The 27,187-nt window shown below is 47.6% G+C and overlaps 1 protein-coding gene across 3 annotated transcripts in view; it reads right to left on the bottom strand.

The window, feature by feature from the left end:
* Positions 1–24,958: 24,958 nt before the first annotated feature.
* Positions 24,959–27,187, bottom strand: part of LOC147689454 (trimethyllysine dioxygenase, mitochondrial-like) — a 273,486-nt gene continuing 271,257 nt past the window's right edge. For 2 of the 3 annotated variants that reach the window (XM_086942231.1, XM_086942232.1), the window contains exon 8: positions 24,959–25,831. In XM_086942231.1, the coding sequence (XP_086798357.1) occupies positions 25,700–25,831 (132 nt within the window). In that variant the 3' untranslated portion in view covers positions 24,959–25,699. The remainder of the gene's footprint in view (positions 25,832–27,187) is intronic. The other variant, XM_086942233.1, reaches the window with a different exon arrangement.

The raw sequence follows: 27,187 nt of genomic DNA on the forward strand, positions 1-27,187 counted from the left end.
CTTGCATGTGTAGGAGATAGGGGTGTGGGGTTTGTGATGGGTTTGCATGTGTAGAGGATAGGTGTGGGGTTTGTGATGGGTCTTGCACATGTAGGGGATAGTTGAGGGGTTTGTGATGGGTCTTTCACGTGTAGAGGACAGGTGTGGAGTTTGTGATGGGTCTTGCACATGTAGGGGGTAGGTGTGGGGTTTGTGATGGGTCTTGCACGTGTAGAGGATAGCTGTGGGGTTTGTGATGGGTCTTGCATGTCTAGGGGATAGGTGTGGGGTTTGTGATGGGTCTTGCATGTGTAGAGGATAGGTATGGGTTTTGTGATGGGTCTAGCATGTTTAGGGGATAGGTGTGGGTTTGTGATGTTTCTTGCATTTGTACAGGATAGGAATGTGGTTTGTGATAGATCTTGCACATGTAGGGGATAGGTGTGGGGTTTGTGATGGGTCTTGCACATGTAGGGGATAGGTGTGGGGTTTGTGATGGGTCTTGCACATGTAGGAGATAGGTTTGGGGTTTGTGATGGGTCTTGAACATATAGGGGATAGTTGTGGGGTTTGTGATGGGGTTGCATGTGTAGAGGATAGGCGTGGGGTTTGTGATGGGTCTTGCACATGTAGGGGATAGGTTTGGGTTTTGTGATGGGTCTTGCCCATGTAGGGGATAGGTGTGGGGTTTGTGATGGGTCTAGCACGTGTAGGGGATAGGTGTGGGTTTTGCGATGGGTCTTGCACATGTAGAGGATATGTGTGGGGTTTGTGATGGGTCTTTCACATGTAGGGAATAGGTGTGAGGTTTGTGATGGGTCTTGCATGTGTAGGGGATAGGGGTGTGGGGTTTGTGATGTGTCTTGCATGTGTAGGGGATAGGTGTAGGGTTTTTGATGGGTTTGCATGAGTAGAGGATAGGTGTGGGGTTTGTGATGGGTCTTGCACATGTGGGGATAGTTGAGGGGTTTGTGATGGGTCTTGCACGTGTAGAGAAAAAGGTATGGGGTTTGTGATAGGTCTTGCACATGTAGGGGATAGGTGTGGGGTTTGTGATGGGTCTTGCAGGTGCAGAGGATAACTGTGGGGTTTGTAATGGGCCTTGCATGTCTAGGGGATAGGTGTGGGGTTTGTGATGGGTATTGCATGTGTAGAGGATAGGAGCGGGGTTTGTAGTGGGTCTTGCTTGTGTAGAGGATAGTTGTGGGGTTTCTGATGGGTCTTGCACGTGTAGAGGATAGCTGTGGGGGTTGTGATGGGTCTTGAATGTCTAGGGGATAGGTGTTGGGTTTGTGATGGGTCTTGCACATGTAAAGGATAGGTGTGGGGATTGTGAAGGGTCTTGCACGTGAAGGAGATAGGCAAGACCCATCACAAACCCCACACCTATCCCATTCAAGTGCAAGACCCACCACAAACCCCACACCTATCCCTTACACTTGCAAGACCCATCACAAACCCCACACCTATCCTCTACACATGCAAGACCAATCACAAACCCTACACCTATCCCCTACACATGCAAGCCACATCACAAGCCCCACACCTATTCTCTACACGTGCTAGACCCATCACAGACCCCACACCTATCCCCTACATGTGCAAGACCCATCACAAACCCCACATCTATCCTCTACATGTGCAAGACCCATCACAAAACCCCACACCTATCCCCTACATGTGCAAGACCCATCACAAACACCATGCCTATCCTCTACACGTGCAAGACCCGTCACAAACCCCACACATATCCCCTAAATGTGCAAGACCCATCACAAACCAAACGTCTATCGTCTACACATGCAAGACCCATCACAAACCCCACACCTATCCCCTAAATGTGAAATACCCATCACAAACCCCACACCTATCCTCTACATGTGCAAGACCCAGCACAAACCACACACCTATCGTCTTCACATGCAAGACCCATCACAAACCCCACACCTATCCCCTACATGTGAAATACCCATCACAAACCCCACACCTATCCCCTACACGTGCAAGACCCATCACAAACCCCACACCTATCCCATTCACGTGCAAGATCCAAACCCCACACCTATCCCATTCACGTGCAAGCCCCATCACAAACCCACACCTATCTCCTTCACATGCAAGACCCTTCACAATCCCCACACCTATCCTTTACATGTGCAAGACCCATCACAAACCCAACACCTATCCCCTAGACATTCAAGACCCATCACAACCCCCACAGCTATCCTCTACACGTGCAAGACCCATCAGAAACCCCACACCTATCCTCTACACAAGCAAGACCCACTACAAACCCCGCTCCTATCCTCTACACATGCAAAACCCATCACAAACCCCACACCTATCCCCTAGACATGCAAGACCCATTACAAACCCCACAGTTATCCTCTGCACCTGCAAGACCCATCACAAACCCCACACCTATCCCCTACATGTGCAAGACCTATCACAAACCCCACACCTTTTTCTCTACACGTGCAAGACCCATCACAAACCCCTCAACTATCCCCACATGTGCATGACCCATCACAAACCCCACACCTATCCTCTACTCATGCAAACCCATCAAAAACCCCACACCTATCCCCTACACATGCAAGACACATCACAAACCCCACCCCTATTCTCTACACGTGCAAGACCCATCATAGACCCCACACCTATCCACTACATGTGCAAGACTCATCAAAAACCCCACACCTATCCCTTTCACGTGAAAGACCCATCACAAACCCCTCAACTATCCCCTACACGTGCAAGACCCGTCACAAACCCCACACCTATCCTCTACACATGCAAACCCATCACAAACCCCACACCCCTATCCCCTACACATGCAAGACCCATCACAAACCTCACACCTATCCCCTACACGTGCAAGACCCATCACAAACCCCACACCTATCCTCTACATTTGCAAGACCCATCACAAACCCCACACTTATCCCATTCAAGTACAAGACCCATCACAAACCCCACACCTATCCCCTTCACATGCAAGACCTATCACAATCCCCACAACTATCCCCTACACATGCAAGAACCATCAAAAAAACCACACCTATCCCCTACACGTGCTAGACACATCACAAACCCCACACCAATACCCTACACATGCAAAAACCATCACAAATCCCACACCTATCCGCTACACGTGCAAGACCCATCGCAAACCCCACACCTATCCCCGACAAGTGCAAGACCCATCACAAACCCCACACCTTTTCCATTCAAGTACAAGACCCATCACAAACCCCACACCTATCCCCTTCACATGCAAGACCTATCACAATCCCCACAACTATCCCCTACACATGCAAGAACCATCACAAACACCACACCTATCCCCTACACGTGCTAGACACATCACAAACCCCACACCAATACCCTACACATGCAAAAACCATCACAAACCGACAACTATCCCCTACACATGCAAGACCCATCACGTGGGGGGTTTGTGATGGGTCTTGCATGTGTAGGGGATAGTTGTGGGTTTGTGATGGTTCTTGCTAGTGTAGGGGATAGGTTTGGGGTTGTGATGGGTCTTGCACACGTAGGGGATAGGTGAGGGGTTTGTGATGGTCCTTGCAAGTGTAGGGGATAGGTGTGGGGTTGTGATGGGTCTTGCACTTGTCGGGGATAGGTGTTGGTTTGCGATGGGTCTTGCACGTGTAGCAGATAGGTGTGGGATTTGTGATGGTTTTTGCATGTGTAGGGTATAGGTATGGGGTTTGTGATGTGTCTAGCACGTGTAGGGGATAGGTGTGGTGTTTGTGATGGTTCTTGCATGTGTAGGGGATAGTTGTGGGGATTGTGATAGGTCTTGCATGTGAAGGGGATAGGTGTGGGGTTTGTGATGGGTCTTGTACTTGAATGGAAAAGGTGTGGGGTTTGTGATGGGTCTTGCAAATGTAGAGGATAGGTGTGGGGTTTGTGATGGGTCTTGCACGTGTAGGGGATAGGTGTGGGGTTTGTGATGGGTCTTGCACTTGAATGGGATAGGTGTGGGGTTTGTGATGGGTCTTGCAAATGTAGAGGATAGGTGTGGGGTTTGTGATGGGTCTTGCACGTGTAGGTTATAGGTGTGAGGTTTGTGATGGGTCTTGCATGTGTAGGGGATAGGGGTGTGGGGTTTGTGATGGGTTTGCATGTGTAGAGGATAGGTGTGGGTTTTGTGATGGGTCTTGCACGTGTAGGGGATAGTTGAGGGGTTTGTGATGGGTCTTTCACGTGAAGGGGATAGGTGTGGGGTTTGTGATGGGTCTTACACATGTAGGGGATAGGTGTGGGGTCTGTGATGCGTCTTGCACGTGTAGAGAATAGGTGTGGGGTTTGTGATGTGTCTTGCATGTGTAGGGGATAGGTGTGGGGTTTGTGATGGGTCTTGCAAGTGTAAGGGATAGGTGTGGGGTTTGTGGTGGGTCTTGCATGTGTACAGGATAGGCGTGGGATTTGTGATGGGTCTTGCATGTGTAGGGGATAGTTGTGGGGATTGTGATAGGTCTTGCACATGAAGGGGATAGGTGTGGGGTTTGTGTTGGGTCTTGCACTTGAATGGGATAGGTGTGGGGTTTGTGATGGGTCTTGCAAATGTAGAGGATAGGTGTGGGGTTTGTGATGGGTATTGCACGTGTTGGGAATAGGTGTGAGGTTTGTGATGGGTCTTGCATGTGTAGGAGATAGGGGTGTGGGGTTTGTGATGGGTTTGCATGTGTAGAGGATAGGTGTGGGGTTTGTGATGGGTCTTGCACATGTAGGGGATAGTTGAGGGGTTTGTGATGGATCTTTCACGTGTAGAGGACAGGTGTGGAGTTTGTGATGGGTCTTGCACATGTAGGGGGTAGGTGTGGGGTTTGTGATGGGTCTTGCATGTGTAGAGGATAGCTGTGGGGTTTGTGATGGGTCTTGCATGTCTAGGGGATAGGTGTGGGGTTTGTGATGGGTCTTGCATGTGTAGAGGGTAGGTATGGGTTTTGTGATGGGTCTAGCATGTTTAGGGGATAGGTGTGGGTTTGTGATGGGTCTTGCATTTGTACAGGATAGGAATGTGGTTTGTGATAGATCTTGCACATGTAGGGGATAGGTGTGGGGTTTGTGATGGGTCTTGCACATGTAGGGGATAGGTGTGGGGTTTGTGATGGGTCTTGCACATGTAGGAGATAGGTTTGGGGATTGTGATGGGTCTTGAACATATAGGGGATAGTTGTGGGGTTTGTGATGGGGTTGCATGTGTAGAGGATAGGCGTGGGGTTTGTGATGGGTCTTGCACATGTAGGGGATAGGTTTGGGTTTTGTGATGGGTCTTGCCCATGTAGGGGATAGGTGTGGGGTTTGTGATGGGTCTAGCACGTGTAGGGGATAGGTGTGGGTTTTGCGATGGGTCTTGCACATGTAGAGGATATGTGTGGGGTTTGTGATGGGTCTTTCACATGTAGGGAATAGGTGTGAGGTTTGTGATGGGTCTTGCATGTGTAGGGGATAGGGGTGTGGGGTTTGTGATGTGTCTTGCATGTGTAGGGGATAGGTGTGGGGTTTTTGATGGGTTTGCATGAGTAGAGGATAGGTGTGGGGTTTGTGATGGGTCTTGCACATGTGGGGATAGTTGAGGGGTTTGTGATGGGTCTTGGACGTGTAGAGAAAAAGGTATGGGGTTTGTGATAGGTCTTGCACATGTAGGGGATAGGTGTGGGGTTTGTGATGGGTCTTGCAGGTGCAGAGGATAACTGTGGGGTTTGTAATGGGTCTTGCATGTCTAGGGGATAGGTGTGGGGTTTGTGATGGGTATTGCATGTGTAGAGGATAGGAGCGGGGTTTGTAGTGGGTCTTGCTTGTGTAGAGGATAGTTGTGGGGTTTCTGATGGGTCTTGCACGTGTAGAGGATAGCTGTGGGGGTTGTGATGGGTCTTGAATGTCTAGGGGATAGGTGTTGGGTTTGTGATGGGTCTTGCACATGTAAAGGATAGGTGTGGGGATTGTGAAGGGTCTTGCACGTGAAGGAGATAGGCAAGACCCATCACAAACCCCACACCTATCCCATTCAAGTGCAAGACCCACCACAAACCCCACACCTATCCCTTACACTTGCAAGACCCATCACAAACCCCACACCTATCCTCTACACATGCAAGACCAATCACAAACCCTACACCTATCCCCTACACATGCAAGCCACATCACAAGCCCCACACCTATTCTCTACACGTGCTAGACCCATCACAGACCCCACACCTATCCCCTACATGTGCAAGACCCATCACAAACCCCACATCTATCCTCTACATGTGCAAGACCCATCACAAAACCCCACACCTATCCCCTACATGTGCAAGACCCATCACAAACACCATGCCTATCCTCTACACGTGCAAGACCCGTCACAAACCCCACACATATCCCCTAAATGTGCAAGACCCATCACAAACCAAACGTCTATCGTCTACACATGCAAGACCCATCACAAACCCCACACCTATCCCCTAAATGTGAAATACCCATCACAAACCCCACACCTATCCTCTACATGTGCAAGACCCAGCACAAACCACACACCTATCGTCTTCACATGCAAGACCCATCACAAACCCCACACCTATCCCCTACATGTGAAATACCCATCACAAACCCCACACCTATCCCCTACACGTGCAAGACCCATCACAAACCCCACACCTATCCCATTCACGTGCAAGATCCAAACCCCACACCTATCCCATTCACGTGCAAGCCCCATCACAAACCCACACCTATCTCCTTCACATGCAAGACCCTTCACAATCCCCACACCTATCCTTTACATGTGCAAGACCCATCACAAACCCAACACCTATCCCCTAGACATTCAAGACCCATCACAACCCCCACAGCTATCCTCTACACGTGCGAGACCCATCAGAAACCCCACACCTATCCTCTACACAAGCAAGACCCACTACAAACCCCGCTCCTATCCTCTACACATGCAAAACCCATCACAAACCCCACACCTATCCCCTAGACATGCAAGACCCATTACAAACCCCACAGTTATCCTCTGCACCTGCAAGACCCATCACAAACCCCACACCTATCCCCTACATGTGCAAGACCTATCACAAACCCCACACCTTTTTCTCTACACGTGCAAGACCCATCACAAACCCCTCAACTATCCCCACATGTGCATGACCCATCACAAACCCCACACCTATCCTCTACTCATGCAAACCCATCAAAAACCCCACACCTATCCCCTACACATGCAAGACACATCACAAACCCCACCCCTATTCTCTACACGTGCAAGACCCATCATAGACCCCACACCTATCCACTACATGTGCAAGACTCATCAAAAACCCCACACCTATCCCTTTCACGTGAAAGACCCATCACAAACCCCTCAACTATCCCCTACACGTGCAAGACCCGTCACAAACCCCACACCTATCCTCTACACATGCAAACCCATCACAAACCCCACACCCCTATCCCCTACACATGCAAGACCCATCACAAACCTCACACCTATCCCCTACACGTGCAAGACCCATCACAAACCCCACACCTATCCTCTACATTTGCAAGACCCATCACAAACCCCACACTTATCCCATTCAAGTGCAAGACCCATCACAAACCCCACACCTATCCCCTACACGTGCAAGACCCATCACAAACCCCACACCTATCCTCTATATTTGCAATACCCATCACAAACCCCACACCTATCCTATTCAAGTGCAAGACCCATCACAAACCCCACAACTATCCCCTTCACGTGCAAGACCTATCACAATCCCCACAACTATCCCCTACACTTGCAAGAACCATCCAAACACCACACCTATCCCCTACACGTGCAAGACCCATCACAAACCCCACACCTATCCCCTACACATGCAAAAACCATCACAAATCCCACACCTATCCGCTACATGTGCAAGACCCATAACAAACCCCACACCTATCCCCGACAAGTGCAAGACCCATCACAACCCCACACCTATCCCCTACACGTGCAAGGACCATCACAAACCCCTCACCTATCCCCTACACGTGCAAGACCCATCACAACCCCAAACCTATCCCCTACACTAGCAAGAACCATCACAAACCTCACAACTGTCCCCTACACATGCAAGACCCATCACAAACTCCACAGATATCCCCTATACGTGCAAGACCCATCACAAACCCCACACCTATCCCCTTCACCTGCAAGACCCATCACAAACCCCACACTTATCCCCTACATGTGCAAGACCCATCACAAACCCCACACCTATCCCCTACACGTGCAAGACCCATCACAAACCCCACACCTATTCTCTACACGTTCCTGACCCATCACAAACCCCACACTTATCACCTACATGTGCAAGACCCTTCACAAACCCCACACCTATCCCCTTCAAGTACAAAACCCACCACAAACCCCACACCTATCCCCAACACTGGCAAGACCTATCACAAACCCCACACCTATCCCCTAAACGTGCAAGGCCCACCACAAACCCCTCACCTATCCCCTACACGTGCAAGACCCATCACAACCCCACACCTATCCTCTACACTTGCAAGGCCCATCACAAACCCCTCACCTATCCCCTACACACGCAAGAGCCATCACTAACCCCACACCTATCCTCTACACATGCAAGAACCATCACAAACACCACACCTATCCGCTACACGTGCAAGACCCATCACAAACCCCACACCTATCCTCTACAAGTGGAAGAACCATCACAAACACCACACCTATCCTCTACACGTGCAAGACCCATCACAAACCCCCACAACTATCCTCCACACGTGCAAGACCGATCACAAACCCCACATCTATCCTATACACATGCAAGACCCATCAAAAACCCCACACCTATCCTAAACACATGCAAGAACCACCACAAACACCACACCTATCCCCTACACGTGAAACAACTATCACAAACACCACAACTATCCTCTACAGGTGCAAGAACCATCACAAACACCACACCTATCCCCTACACGTGAAAGACCCATCTCAAACCCCACACCTATCCTCTCTACATGTGCAAGACCCATCACAAAACCCACACCTATCCCCTACACGTGCTAGACCCATCACAAACCCCACACCTATCCCCTACATGTGCAAGACCCATCACAAAACCCAAACATATCCCCTATATGTGCAAGACCCATCACAAACCCCACGCCTATCCTCTACACATGCAAGACCCATCACATACCCCACACCTATCCCCTACATGTGCAAGACCCATCACAAACCCCACACCTATCCCCTACATGTGCAAGACCCATAACAAACCCCACACCTATCCCCTACATGTGCAAGATCTATCACAAACCACATGCCTATCCTGTACAAATGCAAGACCCATCAGAAACCCCACACCTACCCTCTGCATGTGCAAGACCCACCACAAACCCCACGCCTATCCTCTACACATGCAAGACCCATCACAAACCCACACGTATCCCCTAAATATGCAAGACCCATCACAAAACCCATACCTATCCTCTACACATGCAAGACCCATCACAAACTCCACACCTATCCCTAGACATGCAAGACCCATCACAAACCCCACAGCTATCCTCAACACGTGCAAGACCCATCACAGACCCCACACCTATCCCTTACACTTGCAAGACCCATCACAAACCCCACACCTATCCTCTACACATGCAAGACCCATCACAAACCCCACACCTATCCCCTACACATGCAAGACACATCACAAACCCCACACCTATTCTCTACACGTGCAAGACCCATCACAGACCCCACACCTATCCCCTACATGTACAAGACTCATCACAAACCCCACACCTATCCTCTACATGTGCAAGACCCATCACAAACCCCACACCTATCCCCTACATGTACAAGACCCATCACAAACACCATGCCTATCCGCTACACGTGCAAGACCCATCACAAACCCCACACATATCCTCTAAATGTGCAAGACCCATCACAAACCAAACGCCTATCGTCTACACATGCAAGACCCATCACAAACCCCACACCTATCCCCTACATGTGAAATACCCATCACAAACCCCACACCTATCCTCTACACGTGCAAGACCCAGCACAAACCACACACCTATCGTCTACACATGCAAGACCCATCACAAACCCCACACCTATCCCCTTCACCTGCAAGACCCATCACAAACCCCACACTTATCCCCTACATGTGCAAGACCCATCACAAACCCCACACCTATCCCCTACACGTGCAAGACCCATCACAAACCCCACACCTATTCTCTACACGTTCCTGACCCATCACAAACCCCACACTTATCACCTACATGTGCAAGACCCTTCACAAACCCCACACCTATCCCCTTCAAGTACAAAACCCACCACAAACCCCACACCTATCCCCAACACTGGCAAGACCTATCACAAACCCCACACCTATCCCCTAAACGTGCAAGGCCCACCACAAACCCCTCACCTATCCCCTACACGTGCAAGACCCATCACAACCCCACACCTATCCTCTACACTTGCAAGGCCCATCACAAACCCCTCACCTATCCCCTACACACGCAAGAGCCATCACTAACCCCACACCTATCCTCTACACATGCAAGAACCATCACAAACACCACACCTATCCGCTACACGTGCAAGACCCATCACAAACCCCACACCTATCCTCTACAAGTGGAAGAACCATCACAAACACCACACCTATCCTCTACACGTGCAAGACCCATCACAAACCCCCACAACTATCCTCCACACGTGCAAGACCGATCACAAACCCCACATCTATCCTATACACATGCAAGACCCATCAAAAACCCCACACCTATCCTAAACACATGCAAGAACCACCACAAACACCACACCTATCCCCTACACGTGCAACAACTATCACAAACACCACAACTATCCTCTACAGGTGCAAGAACCATCACAAACACCACACCTATCCCCTACACGTGAAAGACCCATCTCAAACCCCACACCTATCCTCTCTACATGTGCAAGACCCATCACAAAACCCACACCTATCCCCTACACGTGCTAGACCCATCACAAACCCCACACCTATCCCCTACATGTGCAAGACCCATCACAAAACCCAAACATATCCCCTATATGTGCAAGACCCATCACAAACCCCACGCCTATCCTCTACACATGCAAGACCCATCACATACCCCACACCTATCCCCTACATGTGCAAGACCCATCACAAACCCCACACCTATCCCCTACATGTGCAAGACCCATAACAAACCCCACACCTATCCCCTACATGTGCAAGATCTATCACAAACCACATGCCTATCCTGTACAAATGCAAGACCCATCAGAAACCCCACACCTACCCTCTGCATGTGCAAGACCCACCACAAACCCCACGCCTATCCTCTACACATGCAAGACCCATCACAAACCCACACGTATCCCCTAAATATGCTAGACCCATCACAAAACCCATACCTATCCTCTACACATGCAAGACCCATCACAAACTCCACACCTATCCCTAGACATGCAAGACCCATCACAAACCCCACAGCTATCCTCAACACGTGCAAGACCCATCACAAACCCCACACCTATCCCCTACATGTGCAAGACCCATCACGAACTCCACACCTTTCTTCTACACGTGAAAGACCCATCACAGACCCCACACCTATCCCTTACACTTGCAAGACCCATCACAAACCCCACACCTATCCTCTACACATGCAAGACCCATCACAAACCCCACACCTATCCCCTACACATGCAAGACACATCACAAACCCCACACCTATTCTCTACACGTGCAAGACCCATCACAGACCCCACACCTATCCCCTACATGTGCAAGACTCATCACAAACCCCACACCTATCCTCTACATGTGCAAGACCCATCACAAACCCCACACCTATCCCCTACATGTACAAGACCCATCACAAACACCATGCCTATCCGCTACACGTGCAAGACCCATCACAAACCCCACACATATCCTCTAAATGTGCAAGACCCATCACAAACCAAACGCCTATCGTCTACACATGCAAGACCCATCACAAACCCCACACCTATCCCCTACATGTGAAATACCCATCACAAACCCCACACCTATCCTCTACACGTGCAAGACCCAGCACAAACCACACACCTATCGTCTACACATGCAAGACCCATCACAAACCCCACACCTATCCCCTACATGTGAAATACCCATCACAAACCCCACACCCATCCCCTACACATTTGCAAGACCCATCACAAACTCCACACCTATCCCATTCACGTGCAAAATCCAAACCCCACACCTATCCCATTCACGTGCAAGCCCCATCACAAACCCACACCTATCACCTTCACGTGCAAGACCCTTCACAATCCCCACACCTATCCTTTACATGTGCAAGACCCATCACAAATCCAACACCTATCCCCTAGACATTCAAGACCCATCACAAACCCCACAGCTATCCTCTACATGTGCAAGACCCATCATAAACCCGCACCTATCCTCTACACGTGCAAGACCCACTACAAACCCTGCGCCTATCCTCTACACATGCAATACCCATCACAAACCCCACACCTATCCCCTAGACATGCAAGACCCATTACAAACCCCACAGTTATCCTCTGCACCTGCAAAACCCATCACAAACCTCACACCTATCCCCTACATGTGCAAGACCTATCACAAAGCCCACACCTTTACTCTACACGTGCAAGACCCATTACAAACCCCTCAACTATCCCCTACATGTGCAAGACACATCACAAACCCCACACCTATCCTCTACACATGCAAACCCATCACAAACCCCACACCTATCCCGTTCACGTGCAAGACCCATCACAATCTTCACACCTATCCTTTGCGCATGCAAGACCCATCACAAACCCCACACCTATCCCCTACACATGCAAGACCTATCACAAACCCCACACCTATCCCTTACACATGCAAGACCCATCACAAACCCCACACCTATCCTCTAGACATGAAAGACCCGTCACAAACCCCACACCTATCCCTAGGCAGGCAAGACCCATCACAAGCCCCACAGCTATCCTTTGCACGTGCAAGACCCATCACAAACCCCACACCTATCCCCTACATGTGCAAGACCCATCACAAACCCCACACCTATCCTTCCTTTACACGTGCAAGACACATCACAAACCCCTCAACTGTCCGCTATACGTGCAAGACCAATCACAAACCCCACACCTAGCCTCTACACATGCAAACCCATCACAAACCCCACACCTATCCCCTTCACGTGCAAGACCCATCACAATTCTCACACCTATCCTTTACACATGCAAGACCCATCACAAATCCCACACCTATCCCCTACACATGCAAGACCCATCACAAACCCCACACCTATCTCGTACACATGCAAGACCCTTCACAAACCCCACACCTATCCCCTCCACGTGCAAGACCCATCACAAACCCCACACCTATCCCCTACACTTGAAAGACCCATCACAAACCCCACACCTATTCCCTACACGTGCAAGACCCATCACAAACCCCACACCAATCCTCTACACGTGCAAGACCCATCACAAACTCCGGCCCACACCTATCCCCTACACATGCAAGACCCATCACAAATCCCACACCTATCCTCTCCACTTTCAAGACCCATCACAAATCCCACATCTATCCCCCTACACTTGCAAGACCCATCACAAACCCCACACCTATCCCCTTCCGGTGCAAGACCCATCACAAACCCCACACCAATCCCCTACCCATGAAAGACCCATCACAGACCCCACACCTATCCCCTACACATACAAGACCCATCATAAACCCCACACCTATCCTCTTCACATGCTAGTCCCATCACAAACCCCACACCTGTCCCTAACTCATGCAAAACCCATCGGAAACCCCACACCTAGCCTCTGAACATGCAAGACTCATCACATACCCCACACATATCCCCTAGACATGCAAGACCCATCACAAACCCCACACCTATCACCTACATGTGCAAGACCCATCACAAACCCAACACCTATCCTCTAAACATGCAAGACCCATCACAAACCCCACACCTATCCTCTAAACATGCAAGACCCATCACAAACCCCACACCTATCCTCTACACGTGGAAGACCCATCACAAATCCCACACCTATCCCCTACAAGTGCAAGACCCATCACAAATCCTACACCTATCCCCTTCACGTGCAAGACCCATCACAAACCCCACACCTACCCCCTTCACCTGCAAGACCCATCACAGTGGAGTGGTGCGGCTCACTGGTTAGAGGCGGCAGATCTGGAAGCAGAGGACGGCCCGGGACCAGGGATCAATTCCCGACGCGGCAGGGTCGCGAACCAGGGTCAGCGGACTCGATAATTCTCGCCTCGGTGCCTACTTTAACCAGGGATCACACTCTGCAACTCTGTGCATTAGCTTGCCTCATCTACACAACAGCCCCCCACAAACGCCGGGGGTGCCTGGTTTCACCTTGGAGATACCCAGGAGGGAATATCTCACAGGGAAAGCCAGGACGGGTTCCCCAGCGGTCTTTAGCGCCAGGATGCCTCCGGGTAGCAGTGCGCTTTACAAGACATACACATTTACATTTACATTTACACATCACAAACACCACACCTGTCCTCTACACATGGAAAACCCCTCACCTATCCCCTACACGTGCAAGACCTATCACAAACCCCACACCCCTATCCCCTACACATGCAAGACCCATCACAAACCCCACACCTATCCCCTTCACATGCAAGACCCATCCCAAACCATCTGCCAAGAGGCATTCAGAACAGGGACTATATGCAGAAATACGCACTATAGTTCAGTCTCTGCCCAGTTATTCCCCACTGTGAAGGATTTAACTGGTAGTGTGTTGAATTGGTTTAATGACACAAAAACTCAGCATATGTTTTCATGTTCTGACCTATTTCGCTGAAAAAAAGTCCTCCATGTTATACCTGGAGGAATTTGCGCCTCGAAAAACGAATAAGTGTCATTTTTCCCAGCTCTGTATACAGTGGATTTCTTGCGCACTCAGAATAAACAGCTCAGTGCTTTCAGTATTCACTTTCGCAGCTACTTTTCTAAAAGAGGACAAAGTCCACTGGAGAAGGCTGCCTTAAAATATTTGTTAATCTATCTCATGTCGTCAAAACTAATTAAGAATCAGTAAACTTGATTGTTGTGTCGGCAGCTCTTAATGATACATTTAATAATACATTAAAATAATAGCATGTACAGTAGTTTCTGTTCAAACTAATATTGATGACAAACAATGGAGTTGTGTGCTCGGTTGTTAATGTGAAGTCATAAAGAAAGTTCATGATGCATTTTTAACCTTCATAAAGCAACAAGAAATGCAGTTGCATATTTGCCTAGAATCACAAGATGTGTACATACAAGGAGGGGCGAAACGTCTCCCGGCGCACAGTGAAATAAACATCAGAATGTGCTGCATAATTGTCTCCTGTGTAAATGTAAATACAGCCACTGTGTCTTCTGAATGTCAGAAGTTATGTTATCTTTAGCTCTCACCAACTACATTGCTCTGTCTGTTACAAGACATATTGTGGTAAGAACATAGGGGGGCTTGTAAACGACCCATTACTTACCATTGGTTCCCAAAGCTGAGACGGATTGGCTTTGCCAATGCTTGTTCTGCTTTACTGACTGCCCTCTCCCCTTCCCTCTTGGCCCCAGCACAACCTGAACCAACCCCTGCCGATCCCCTTCATGTGTAGTTTACAGCCACCCAGAACTTGGAGAAGAAACGTCTCAGCAGCCAAGCCCCCCCCCCCCCCCATATAACAGCAGCACCCACAAGCAGGGGCCTTCTATTGGGCTTTGGGGAGCGCTCCAACAGGCAAAATATCACGAGCCAGTGAAAGCAAGAGTGAACACGTGAATAAAGAAGTAGTGACGAGTAAAGGCAGGACTGATTGGATGTACAAAAGAGTAGGTTGAGGGGCAGGGGCGGGCGTGAGTGGGGATGGAGCAGGGGAGAGACTACAAATGTTGTGTACCCCTTGTAAAGTCAGACTCTCATAACGATAACGGAAGCATAACAGTGTGAAGCTTGTAAACTAATCAACAAAATGCACTTAGACATTTTACATTACACGTGGGAAACTAATGGCTATTTGCAAAAGTAATATACTAATAATTGTAAACGAGCTATAATAATATACTTGTAATCAAATAAACATGTAGATTTATGCTTTAAATAGTGTAATTATATGTTGTGGCAAGAGAAAAATGCACTTGGTAAGTAAAATGACACTATCTGTGACGCTTATGCTAGATAATAACTAACTGGGAATATTAGAATGGTGGGAGGTAAACAGAAGGGCTATAATTCTAATCCTAATTGCTGTTATGTTTGTTTTCGGATTAGTTCTTATTGAGGCATACGCGACCTGTCTGTGGAAAATGGCTGATATTTGAAGCGTTGACATCAGTTTGAGAGAAAAGGCCTCCACACATGCGCGTTGTGAAAACAGAGTAAATAGAATGGCCTGTACCCGAAGCGAGGGATGTCAAGGCCAGCTTAGCCTAGGGCACGGAAGTGTGCCAAAGGATGCCTGCATGTAAAACTGTGTGAAAGGAACAGTGATGGAGAAAAATATCAAATTATGTAACAAAAAGAGAGTGACAAGCATAAATCGGAGATGAATGCCATGAGAACGTTTTGAAGAAGACTTTGCTAAAATGTAAACTGGTTTAAGCGAGGATTGAATGAGGTGATCCTCACCTCCCCTTTAATGGACCAATCAGAATGAACCGTGGACCCTAAAAGTTTCAAATTTAAGTTAGTTAGTTAGAGAAAAACGGTATAAAAGATTGTGTTCGAAAGAGTGAAATAGGTTGCTCCACTGATTTTATTTTGCACCACGACATGCTGTCGGTTTGGACAATTTGATGGTGCTAGAGACTTTGAAATATTTTTGGGACTTTAACTTTTGATGGAGCAAAGAAGATGATCGAATGCAGAGTTTTTATTTCGGAAGGGAGGCATTGAGAAGAATAGAGAGACAGTTTGGGAACCTGCGTGACTCTGTTATTTTCATATAACAGATGGGTAATATATTTTTCTAAATTTCATTTTCTTTAACATGTACTAAATAAATTGCTTAAACTTCGCCTGTCATAATAAACTTGAAAAGTTCCTTTCCTTAATTGAAGTAAATAAAATCAATTCAAACTCAAACTTGAGTCTGATTATGTTATTTTATTTCATATAAATGTCATGACTAAATGAATGCTAAAGTTACAGGATTACTATGATTGAGCTTGTCTTAATCTCCATCAACTGACTTCTACTAGATGATTTACTGACCAAATAGTGGAGTACCTTGATGTATGGTTTTCCAGATGACAGATTAGCATAAATTGAAATCTATAAATTGTATATAATATATAAAGTATAGAATTTAGGTACCCCGCAAACCAGCAGCTTGCCCTCTTTTTCACTGATTCAGGATGAATGGTATTTGTGTGTGTGTGTTTGTATGTGACTCGCAGTGCTATGGGCCCCACCGATGAGTAGAAATGAATTGCTCCTGGATTAAGTGAGATGAGTATTGAGGGTTGTTGGTGAGCTCCGCTGGATCAGTGAAAGAAGGGGTGAGGCTGGGTGAGCAAAGGCCCCTGCAGCCCCCACCATGTGGCACAGGGGATCCCCATCCACTGAGGGGCCCCTAATCCCTTGAGGGGGCCCCATTGATTCCAAGCCCAATGAACATCAGTTGCATAATGTGGGCTCAGTGTCCCTCTTCACGTTCTGCAGGCAGTCCTCATCCTTTTTACGCCACTGGGTGGAGCCTACCAGAAAAGGTCAGGCAAGGCCAGGCACGAGGCCAGGCTACTGAAGCAGTCACAGCCTAAAGCAATTTTACTGGCTGGTTTTATGTGTCTGGAGGCCCCACAACGAGGAAAAACAGGTGCAAAAACACTGAGACTCTTATGAGTGAGAAAGCGGGAGGATTCTACGGATCGTAATAGAGGACACCTGGCAGCAGAAGAGTTAGAGATGAAGAAGAAAAACAGAACCCAAGTGGCATGATAACTCAAGACTATGGTAGTGAGTGTAGGAGTGAAGGAGTGAATGAAGGGTAAGATGGTATACAACCGTTACAACGCAACTATTACAACGGACTACTTTTACAACGCAACTACTACAATGCAGGATCCTTTACAACGAATGCCTTTACAACGCATGACATTACATAGCAGATGCTATTACAACGCATGCCATTACAACGTAAGTATAGGTAAGTATATCATTTTATTTAAACATTTATTTAATTCCCAAAAATTATTTAATTAATTTAATAAATATTAAAAATAAATTTTTATAAATTAATTTAAGTAATTTTAAAAGTAAGTATGAGTATAGGAGTATATGTTTTGGGGTACTGAGGTATATGTTTTGGGGTGTTTGGGTATTTTAAGGGTTCAGATATAGTTTTGGGTTATGGGGTACAGGGGTAGTTTTAGGGTTTAGGGATAGGTATGGGTTTTGTGGTACAGGGGTATTTTTAGGGTTCAGGGCTAGATTTGGGTTATGGGGTACAGGGGTATTTTTAGGGTTCAGGGCTAGGTTGGGTTTATGAGGTACAGGGGTATTTTTAGGGTTCAGGGATAGGTTTGGGTTATGGGGTACAGGGGTGTTTTTAGGGTTCAGGGCTAGGTTTGGGTTTTAGTGTACAGGGGGATTTTTAGGATTCAGGGCTAGGTTTGGGTTTTGGGGTACAGTGGTATTTTTAGGGTTCAGGGCTAGGTTTGGGTTTTGGGGTACTGGGATATTTTTAGGGTTCAGGGCTAGGTTTGGGTTATGGGGTACAGGTAACTCCGCCTGGAGTTAGAATATTATTTTAAAACACCTACACTATTTTTACACTAACTGGAGTTAGAATATTATTTTAAAACACCTACACTATTTAAAAATATATATATATATACTAGCAGCCCGTCCCGACGTTGTCCGGGAGCAAAAGGCTTGGGAGCAATCAGGCTTCAGGGCCCCCGCCCGCCCCGACGTTGTCCGTGGGTCCCCCGGAGCGCACCCACGGCTGCTTCACCTACCTTAGCCGCCGCTCCTCCCCGTGCTCCTGAGTTCACCTCTCCGCCGCTCCTCGCCGCTCCTCCCGCCTGTCCGCGCTCCTCACCGCTCCTCCCCACCTGTCTGCCGCTCCTCATCGCTCCTCCCCGCGCTCCTGATGTCAGCACGCACGTCGCGGCCGGCGCTACTTCCAAGGGACTACTTTTTTTTGTATTCGGAAATTTTTTAAACAACGTATATACATATATCTTTTTTATATAGCCTATGTCCATCTGCTTGCCCTGAAGTTTTCAAAGATGTATTGGGTGTTTGCATTGGTGGTGTAGTTTTTGAGTTTACCTGGCTCAAAGGACACAGTTCTCTCTTTATAATAGTAGTATAGATATAGATATAGATATAGATAGTAGTATAGATGTTGAAAGGTAAGTTAAATTTGTGGTGGTATTGTTTGTACTGTGTGCCCCTATGTATGCCTTTAAAAGTAGTGAGTGTAATTAATGTTGTTATTTTATGGCAGCACATAACTGGCCTAATGGGAATCTGTGTTTGTGCTGCTGACAGCACTCACTTTCAGTGTTCAGATATTTGTTGTTTAATTTAAGCAATCCTCAAAGTAAAAACACCAATCAATTCTACAACATAGTTGTCCGCAGGACTTAACTGGCCACCTGCCAATATGGGTTTTAGCCTGTCTTGGATGTTCAGCTCTTGGCATCCTGTGACTTGTAGGGCCATTGCTACAATGGCAAAACCACGACTCCCAGCATGCATAGCAGCTCAAGAAGTCACTTTGATTGGATAGCACTGTCAGGCGGGAAACAACCTTTACAACGCAACTTTTACAACGCACTACTATTACAACGCAGTAATTACAACGCAACATCCCTTACAACGCATGTCATTACAACCTAACCATTATTACGCATGACACTACAACGCATACAATTACAACTCATGTCATTACAACGCAGTCATTACAACGCATACCATTACAACGCATACCATTACAACGCATACCATTACAACGCATACCATTACAACGCATAGTACCCTTACACTATCCAACACTTACCCGACTGTTGCACCCCCTGGAGTTAGAATAGTAATTTTTACCCATACACTATCCAATACTTACCATACATGCAATATAATGGTATGCGTTGTTATGGTATGCATTGTAAAGGTAGTATGCGTTGTAATGGATTGCGTTGTAAAGGTAGTTTTTAAATATTCGTTGTAATGGAATGTGTTGTAATGATGTTGCGTTGTAAAAAATGCGTTGTAAAGGTATGTGTTGTAAAAGTATGCGTTGTAACGTCATACATCCCTGTCAGGCCAGGGGGTGGTTGAGAGCTATGAAGGCCCTTTGTTCAAAGTCAACTGGTGCCAGTGGTTGACTATGGAGCAGAGGTGTATCGACTCGCCGGGTCTGTTTGTGTCAGCGAGTACTGTATTGTATTATAGCATTTGCATAGCGCTTGCTACCCCTATGTAGAGCCGCTGTGAGATCCTATGCATTGTGAGGCATTGACAATGCTTCCTACTGCTCAAGTGCGATGTGTGGTCTGACCGCTATCCAAACCCGAACCAGGACATGACCATCTGGGACCCGGAGGCTAAGAGCTTTTTTAACAGAAAATGTCAATCTGTCATGTTCCAAAATACCTCGTTGTGGATAGCTAAAGCTGAGCGTTTTAGGTCTGCCATTGAGACAGCTTTAACTGACATGTCAACCTTGTCTTTTCCCAAAAATCATAATATAAAACATACATAAGGAGGGCTTCTGGTTACCTTGCTTCAACCATAAATCACTTCAAGTGTCATTCACAGTTTGCTTCCTCCCACCACAGCATACAGCACAGGGCAATGTGTCAGCCTCCTTCACCCATCACAGTCTCTTCTACACTCTGAGCGACCCTTGACCCACCCGGTAGGTCGCTCCCCCGGCGCACATCGCCACCTGTGTGTCCGCCGCTGCTGCTGCTGAATAAGTTGGTCACTGCATTGTCTACCTGCTGGCCTTCAGCAAGACCTGGCTTTTCGATCAATAGAAGCCCCCCGCCAGCGCCTTGAGACCCTCACGGGTATGCAGCGCGCTTTACAAATGAATGATTGATTGATTGAGTGACAGTATTTTTCCTGACCACATGTGCACAGCTGCCTGAAAAGGAGTGCACTTCAGTGCCAGGGCAGGTGTGCTTGAGCTGCTGTGCAATTTCTTACTTTTTAAGATTTGCTAAATTGTCTTTCATATTGTACATGTTGGCAAAATAATTTAAAAAAAGTACTGCATGCATGCCAAAACCAGACCCGCTGGCTTTGTCATTGTTTGTTTAAAGAAAGTGCCTTGAATTGTGATGTTTTTGCATGTGAAGTTGTGTGAATCGGAGAGTGGATGAATAAAGGAATCAGTGAAAGGGTGGATGAATGGATGCATAAGTGATTCCATGTATAAATGAAGGGATGAATTAGTACATTGGCAGGAGAGAGTTGCCTCCTGCCAGCAAAGGCACCAAAGCAACCATTACCCTACTTCCCACAGCCATCTATGTGGTCACTCTCACTGTGTGCATTTATGCATTCATACTAATTCATTACTCACTCATCAATCAATTCAGTCAAATCATCCCTCCGTGCACTCGGTCGCATAGCAGTTCTTTCATCATTGCGCTCATCCATCCATCAATGCTTTCATCCTCTTACCAACCAATCATACATACAAAATCATCAATTAATGGACAGTAAAGAAAAAAAACAAAAAGTGCTGCATGACTCATTGGTTTCTCAAGAGCGCTCAGTTCAGATTCAAACAGATTCCCCAGACTTCTGCATGACAATTATTCCACCTTTCTCTGACTATGGTACAGCACACCTCTTTAGGGCTGAAACTATAAACGTATAATGTATGTAAAATACACTAGTGTGCGACCTACACCCAGCCCCTCGTCATCTCTGCCATCTAGGCTGCACATTTTGAGCTCTGATGGAATGTGAACAGTCTCTGTTAGCGCCTAAGTGCCTGCGACCTAGTTCCGCGGATCTCAAATGCATAAAACAAATTAGATGTGTTTTGTTATCACACCACACCATGCGGGAAGGTCTCACAGTTAACCCCAAGTGGGGGAGTTTCGTTTCTGGCCTCAAAGCCACTTCGTAATTTGCCCGTTTGGGAACTTTTAGCATCAATAGCGCTCCCTGTCTCTGCCTGCTGCTTGTTATTGTTTACAGCTCTGTAAAGCGGGGGCGGGGGGGGGGGGGAGGAATTGGGCTTGGGGGTGACTTCTCTCTATGACGCACAGGCAGGCCTCGCCGACAGTGTGCTCCGTGCGCCCGGCTTCCTATTTGAGATGTGTAAAACCAAGCTGTGAATCTCGAACACTGCAAACTCCGTCTTCGGTGGATACAATCAGTGGCCCTGCGAAGAAGAGAACCACCAGTTTTAAATAGCAAGCAGATAGTTTATGGAAGTGAGCACCTGCACTTTTATATTTCCATATCAGCCCGCCCCAGCGTTGCCGGGGGCAGCCGACTTGAAGCACACTGCAGCCCCCCTGCCTTGTCACCCCTGGACGGCTCCCGCCCGTCCCTCGGTGCACACCTGCGGCGCTTGACTTACCTCACCAGCCGCTCCTCCCCGCACTGCTCCTCACCGATTGTCCGCCATGACGCTCTTCCTGTTGCCTCAACACCGCTCCTCCCCCGCGCTCCCGATGTCACGGCCGGCGCTACTTGCAAGGGAGTACTTTTTTTTTTTTTCAAAATTTGTAAACAACCTATATTTTTAATTTTTATGTAGCCTATGTCCTTCTGCTTGCCCTAAGGTTTTCTAACATGTCTTGGGTGCTCAGATTGGTGGTGTAGTTTTCGAGTTTACCTGGCTCAAAGGTGCAAGTTCTCTCTTTATAATAGTAGTATAGATTTACAAATATAGAAGCTCCAAGGTTGTCCACTAGACATAGAGGCACTCCACTCCAGGTGTCAATGAGCCATTTATTGGTAAAGAACATTCACAGCATGCCAATACGTAATTCCAGCTTCATGTCGTCGTTTCTCCTGACGCGTTTCAGTGCCCTTCGCACTTTCCTCAGAGGCTCGACAGTCTTAGCAGGCACAGCTGAACCACCGCCCTTAAGTACACAGTTCACGCCCTCAGATGGGCTGTTTCAGTAAGCAACGTGGGCTTTATGGGTCATGTAGTTCATAATTAAACTCCCAAATGGGTGCCTTAGTTAATAGCTGGCGGAAAAAGTTTAAAGCCCTCAGATGAGCCTCGGCATGCCGTTCTGTTCATTAATCCACACCCGATGTCCCACATGCCGGCTACATAGAATGTGAAGCTCGCGGCCCCCGCTTTAGCGAAGTGGTGCCTCTATCACGGCTTGACTGCCGCGTGAAAATATAGAAGCTCCAAGGTTGTCCACACTACAAGGCCCAGGAGGCCTAGCGTACTACTCAGCCCATCGGAGGGCGCCTAATTAAGCAAACTATACAGTGGGTGTGTCAGACAGCACGAACTGAAATGTCGAGCCTCTGAAGAAAGAGCAGGAGCTCTGAAACGCGTCAGGCTGATATCGGCATGCAGGCTGTGAATAATTATCGGACTTCTGGACTCAGTTTACCGCAATAAAGGGCTTCTACGCTAGTTGTCGTCCGTGTGCGTCCTTGCCTGGGGGCATTTTGGAGCGTACATGTTAACACGGCAGTCCCGCCGTGAAGGATTGCACCATCCCGTCTTCACTGGGGGCCACAGGGCTAGGTATCTTGCCTTACCTGCAAAGTGGGATGACAACGCACAGGATTGAAAACTGACTCCTGCATTCTGATGCCTATCGGAGGGCTTTGTAAATGGCGAAAAACAGTGGAAATTACGTGCCTCCATCCAAGGATTGTACTACTCTGACACACACAACAAGGCCCAGGAGGCCTAGCGTACTACTCAGCCCATCGGAGGGCGCCTAATTAAGCAAACTATACAGTGGGTGTGTCAGACAGCACAAACTGAAATGTCGAGCCTCTGAAGAAAGAGCAGGAGCTCTGAAACGCGTCAGGCTGATATCGGCATGCAGGCTGTGAATAATTATCGGATTGCTGGACTCAGTTTACCGCAATAAAAGGCTTCTACGCCAGTTGTCGTCCGTGTGCGTCCTTGCCTGGGGGCATTTTGGAGAGTACATATATTTACAAATATATTAATAAAACATTTTTTTAATAAATAAAATTAAGTAAATATTTATTAATTACATTTTTTTAAAATAATATACTTACCTAGACTTACGTTGTAATGGCATGCGTTGTAATAGCATCTGCTATGTAATGTCATGCGTTGTAAAGGCATTCGTTGTAAAGGATCCTGCGTTGTAAAAATTGCGTTGTAATGGTGTGCATTGTTAAAGTATGCATTGTAACGTCATACATTCGGGTAAGATGAATGCATGAGGGAATGAATGTAAGAGAGAGTGAAAAACTGTAATGAGGAAGTACATGAACGAGTGACTGATGGAGAGAGGGAGTGACTGCAGTAGGAATTTCTATTGGACTAAACGGAGTCAATGCAAGAGTGAATGAATATCAGAGACGTGATAAGCTGAAGGGCCAGAGTGAATGACTGAGTGAGTAAACTGGAAATTTGAAAGAATGATCGTATGATTCTAAATTTATGTATTCATGCATTCATGAATCCTTAAGCCTTGTAAATAAGGCAATTTATGGTGGCAGTGCTGAGGACTTACAAAAACAATTTTCACTGTATGTTCCTTCACGCGTTCTTAGATCGGCTAGTCTAGGTCTCATTAAAACTACAAAGATAAGACGGGCAAGATGGGTTGGCAGAGCTATAATATACTGTGCGGCTAAGCTCCGGAACAAACTGCCACTGCCTATGAAACTTCAACCCAACTTTCAGTTTTTTTTAGGAAGAGTCTTAAACCTGGCTGTTTACAGCCGCATAGGCCTTCAACTACAGTGCACTTTTTCTCTCCACACGCCCCAGCGCCAAGACGCCTCAGCAATCGAGCGCTATACAAGCATCTAAAGATAAACATTAATTTCATTCTGTGCTTATTTACTCATATATTTATTCTCTCTGATATTCTTTCCCTCACTCCTCTGTTTACTCAAGAATACTGGAGGGAGCCATCCTGCAACCAGCCTAGAGGGAATACAGCTCTCAGACAAGATTATGGATGCACTCCAGTCTCATTGTAGGAGAGGTTGGCCTCAGGGGTGTGCTTTCCGTCTGTGCCCTCCAGCCTCATTGTAGGAGAAGGTGGCCTCAGGGGTGTGCCGTCTGTCTGTGCCCTCCAGCCTCATTGTAGGAGAGGGTGGCCTTAGGGGTGTGCTTTCCGTCTGTGCCTTCCAGCCTCATTGTAGAAGAGGGTGGCCTCAGGGGTGTGCTGTCCCTCTGTGCCCCGCCATTGTGAGAGTTATGTAGATCAAGGTGCCCCATGGATGCTCCTCGTTCATAGGTTGAAATCCATTCTGAAAGCAGGCCTATGCGGTTGAGTCTATCATTTCCAACAGTGGCATTTTGGGAGTTGTGATTGGCTGAGGTGGCTGCCTGCTTCTGCAGTAGTGGTGCCTTTGTTTAATATCTCCAGGCTTCCTGTCTGGAGTATGCAGCTCATTATGCTGCACATGAGGGTGCAGGGCTCTTCACACCTTCATCCCCAGGAGCCGAGCCCTGCTCAGAAGGTCATCTCGAAAGAGGAAGTAGCCGAAGAGCCTGCGGGATCCAGTGAAGGACTCACGGCCATGCAGAATACGCCAGTTGTCCACAAGCAGCACCTGCAGGGAGAAGAAACAGGAGTGAAACTTCACAAGGAGACAAGGTGAGAGGAGGCCTTGGCCATTAGTGATTTGCAGGAGAGGAGAAGGTGTGGGCAGTGAGACCGGTGTCCAGGTGGTTCACCAAGGTCTTCAAGGTGCCGATGCACATTAGAGCTGCAGATCCCACCACACCAGGGCAGGACTGTGGTCTGAGGAATTAGCTCCTGAGTTTTATGGGTACATAAAGTAGTATTACTGTAGTATCACTTACTTATACAAAAAAAAGCAAATCACAAAACTACTGTTAGAAAGGTAGATCTCTCCCTCCACCTCCTCCTCTCCTATTGAGCCAATTCACAGAGGCAAATTTACACATGTAGATTTACTACAAGTAATTTTACTCTTACACTTTTGAGTACACTTTGGAGCAGACTTTCACTCAAAAACTGTGATTAGCCAAAAGGGGTAAATCTGTTGTTAGAAGGTGGTTTATTGGCAGTGATGAGTAGTGATTTACCACTAGGAATAACGCCACAAACACAATAAAAGGTTCTGTTAGGCTCTCAATAAATGAATTCCATGCTCAATCCTTGGTAGCTGGCAACAAGCATACAGGCGTGACTTATGAGACAGATGTGTAAATCATTCAAAAACTCCAATGCATTAAATAAGTAAGATACAGAAAACAATAAAAATCCAACACCAATTTATAACAAGCATTGGCATAGCCAAAAGGTCTCGCCTTTGGGACCTTATACGTGTTTAGCCATGCAAAGCTTGATGTTGTTGCACCAAGGATATTGTGCAGGATAACTAAACACTTATAAGTTCCTAAAGGCAAGACCTATTGGCTATGCCAATGCTTGTTTTGAGTGAGTGGTTAGTGCAGGTATGCCACTGTGAGGTAGAGATGCTACGAGTGCTTTTACAGGAGCCCCTGTGCCTCTTTAAAATGTATCTTGGGTCTGGTGTAATACTTCTAGCCCCTATTCCTGTCTGCTCGCACCCAATGCATCCTTAAACATCCCATGTACAGCCGGGGTTGACACTCCTATCACCCATGCCCTCCAGTGACACTTTACCCTTCATGGGTGGTGGTGGTGGACGTGGTGGTGGTCGAAGTGGTGGTGGTGGTGGACATTGTGGTGGTGGACATGGTGGTGGATGTGGATGGTGGTTGTGGATTTGGTGGTGGATGTGGTGGTGGATGTGGTGGTGGTGGTGGACGTGGTGGTGGTGGAGGTGGTGGTGGATGTGGTGGTGAATGTGGTGGTGGTGAGTGTGGTGGTGGAGGTGGACATGTTGGTGGTGATGGATGTGGTGGTGGTGGTGGACGTGGTGGTGAATGTGGTGGATGTGGTGGTTGTGGTGGTG

The sequence above is a fragment of the Lissotriton vulgaris genome, chromosome 10, assembly GCF_964263255.1.
Source record: "Lissotriton vulgaris chromosome 10, aLisVul1.2, whole genome shotgun sequence".
Taxonomy (NCBI): Eukaryota; Metazoa; Chordata; class Amphibia; order Caudata; family Salamandridae; genus Lissotriton; species Lissotriton vulgaris.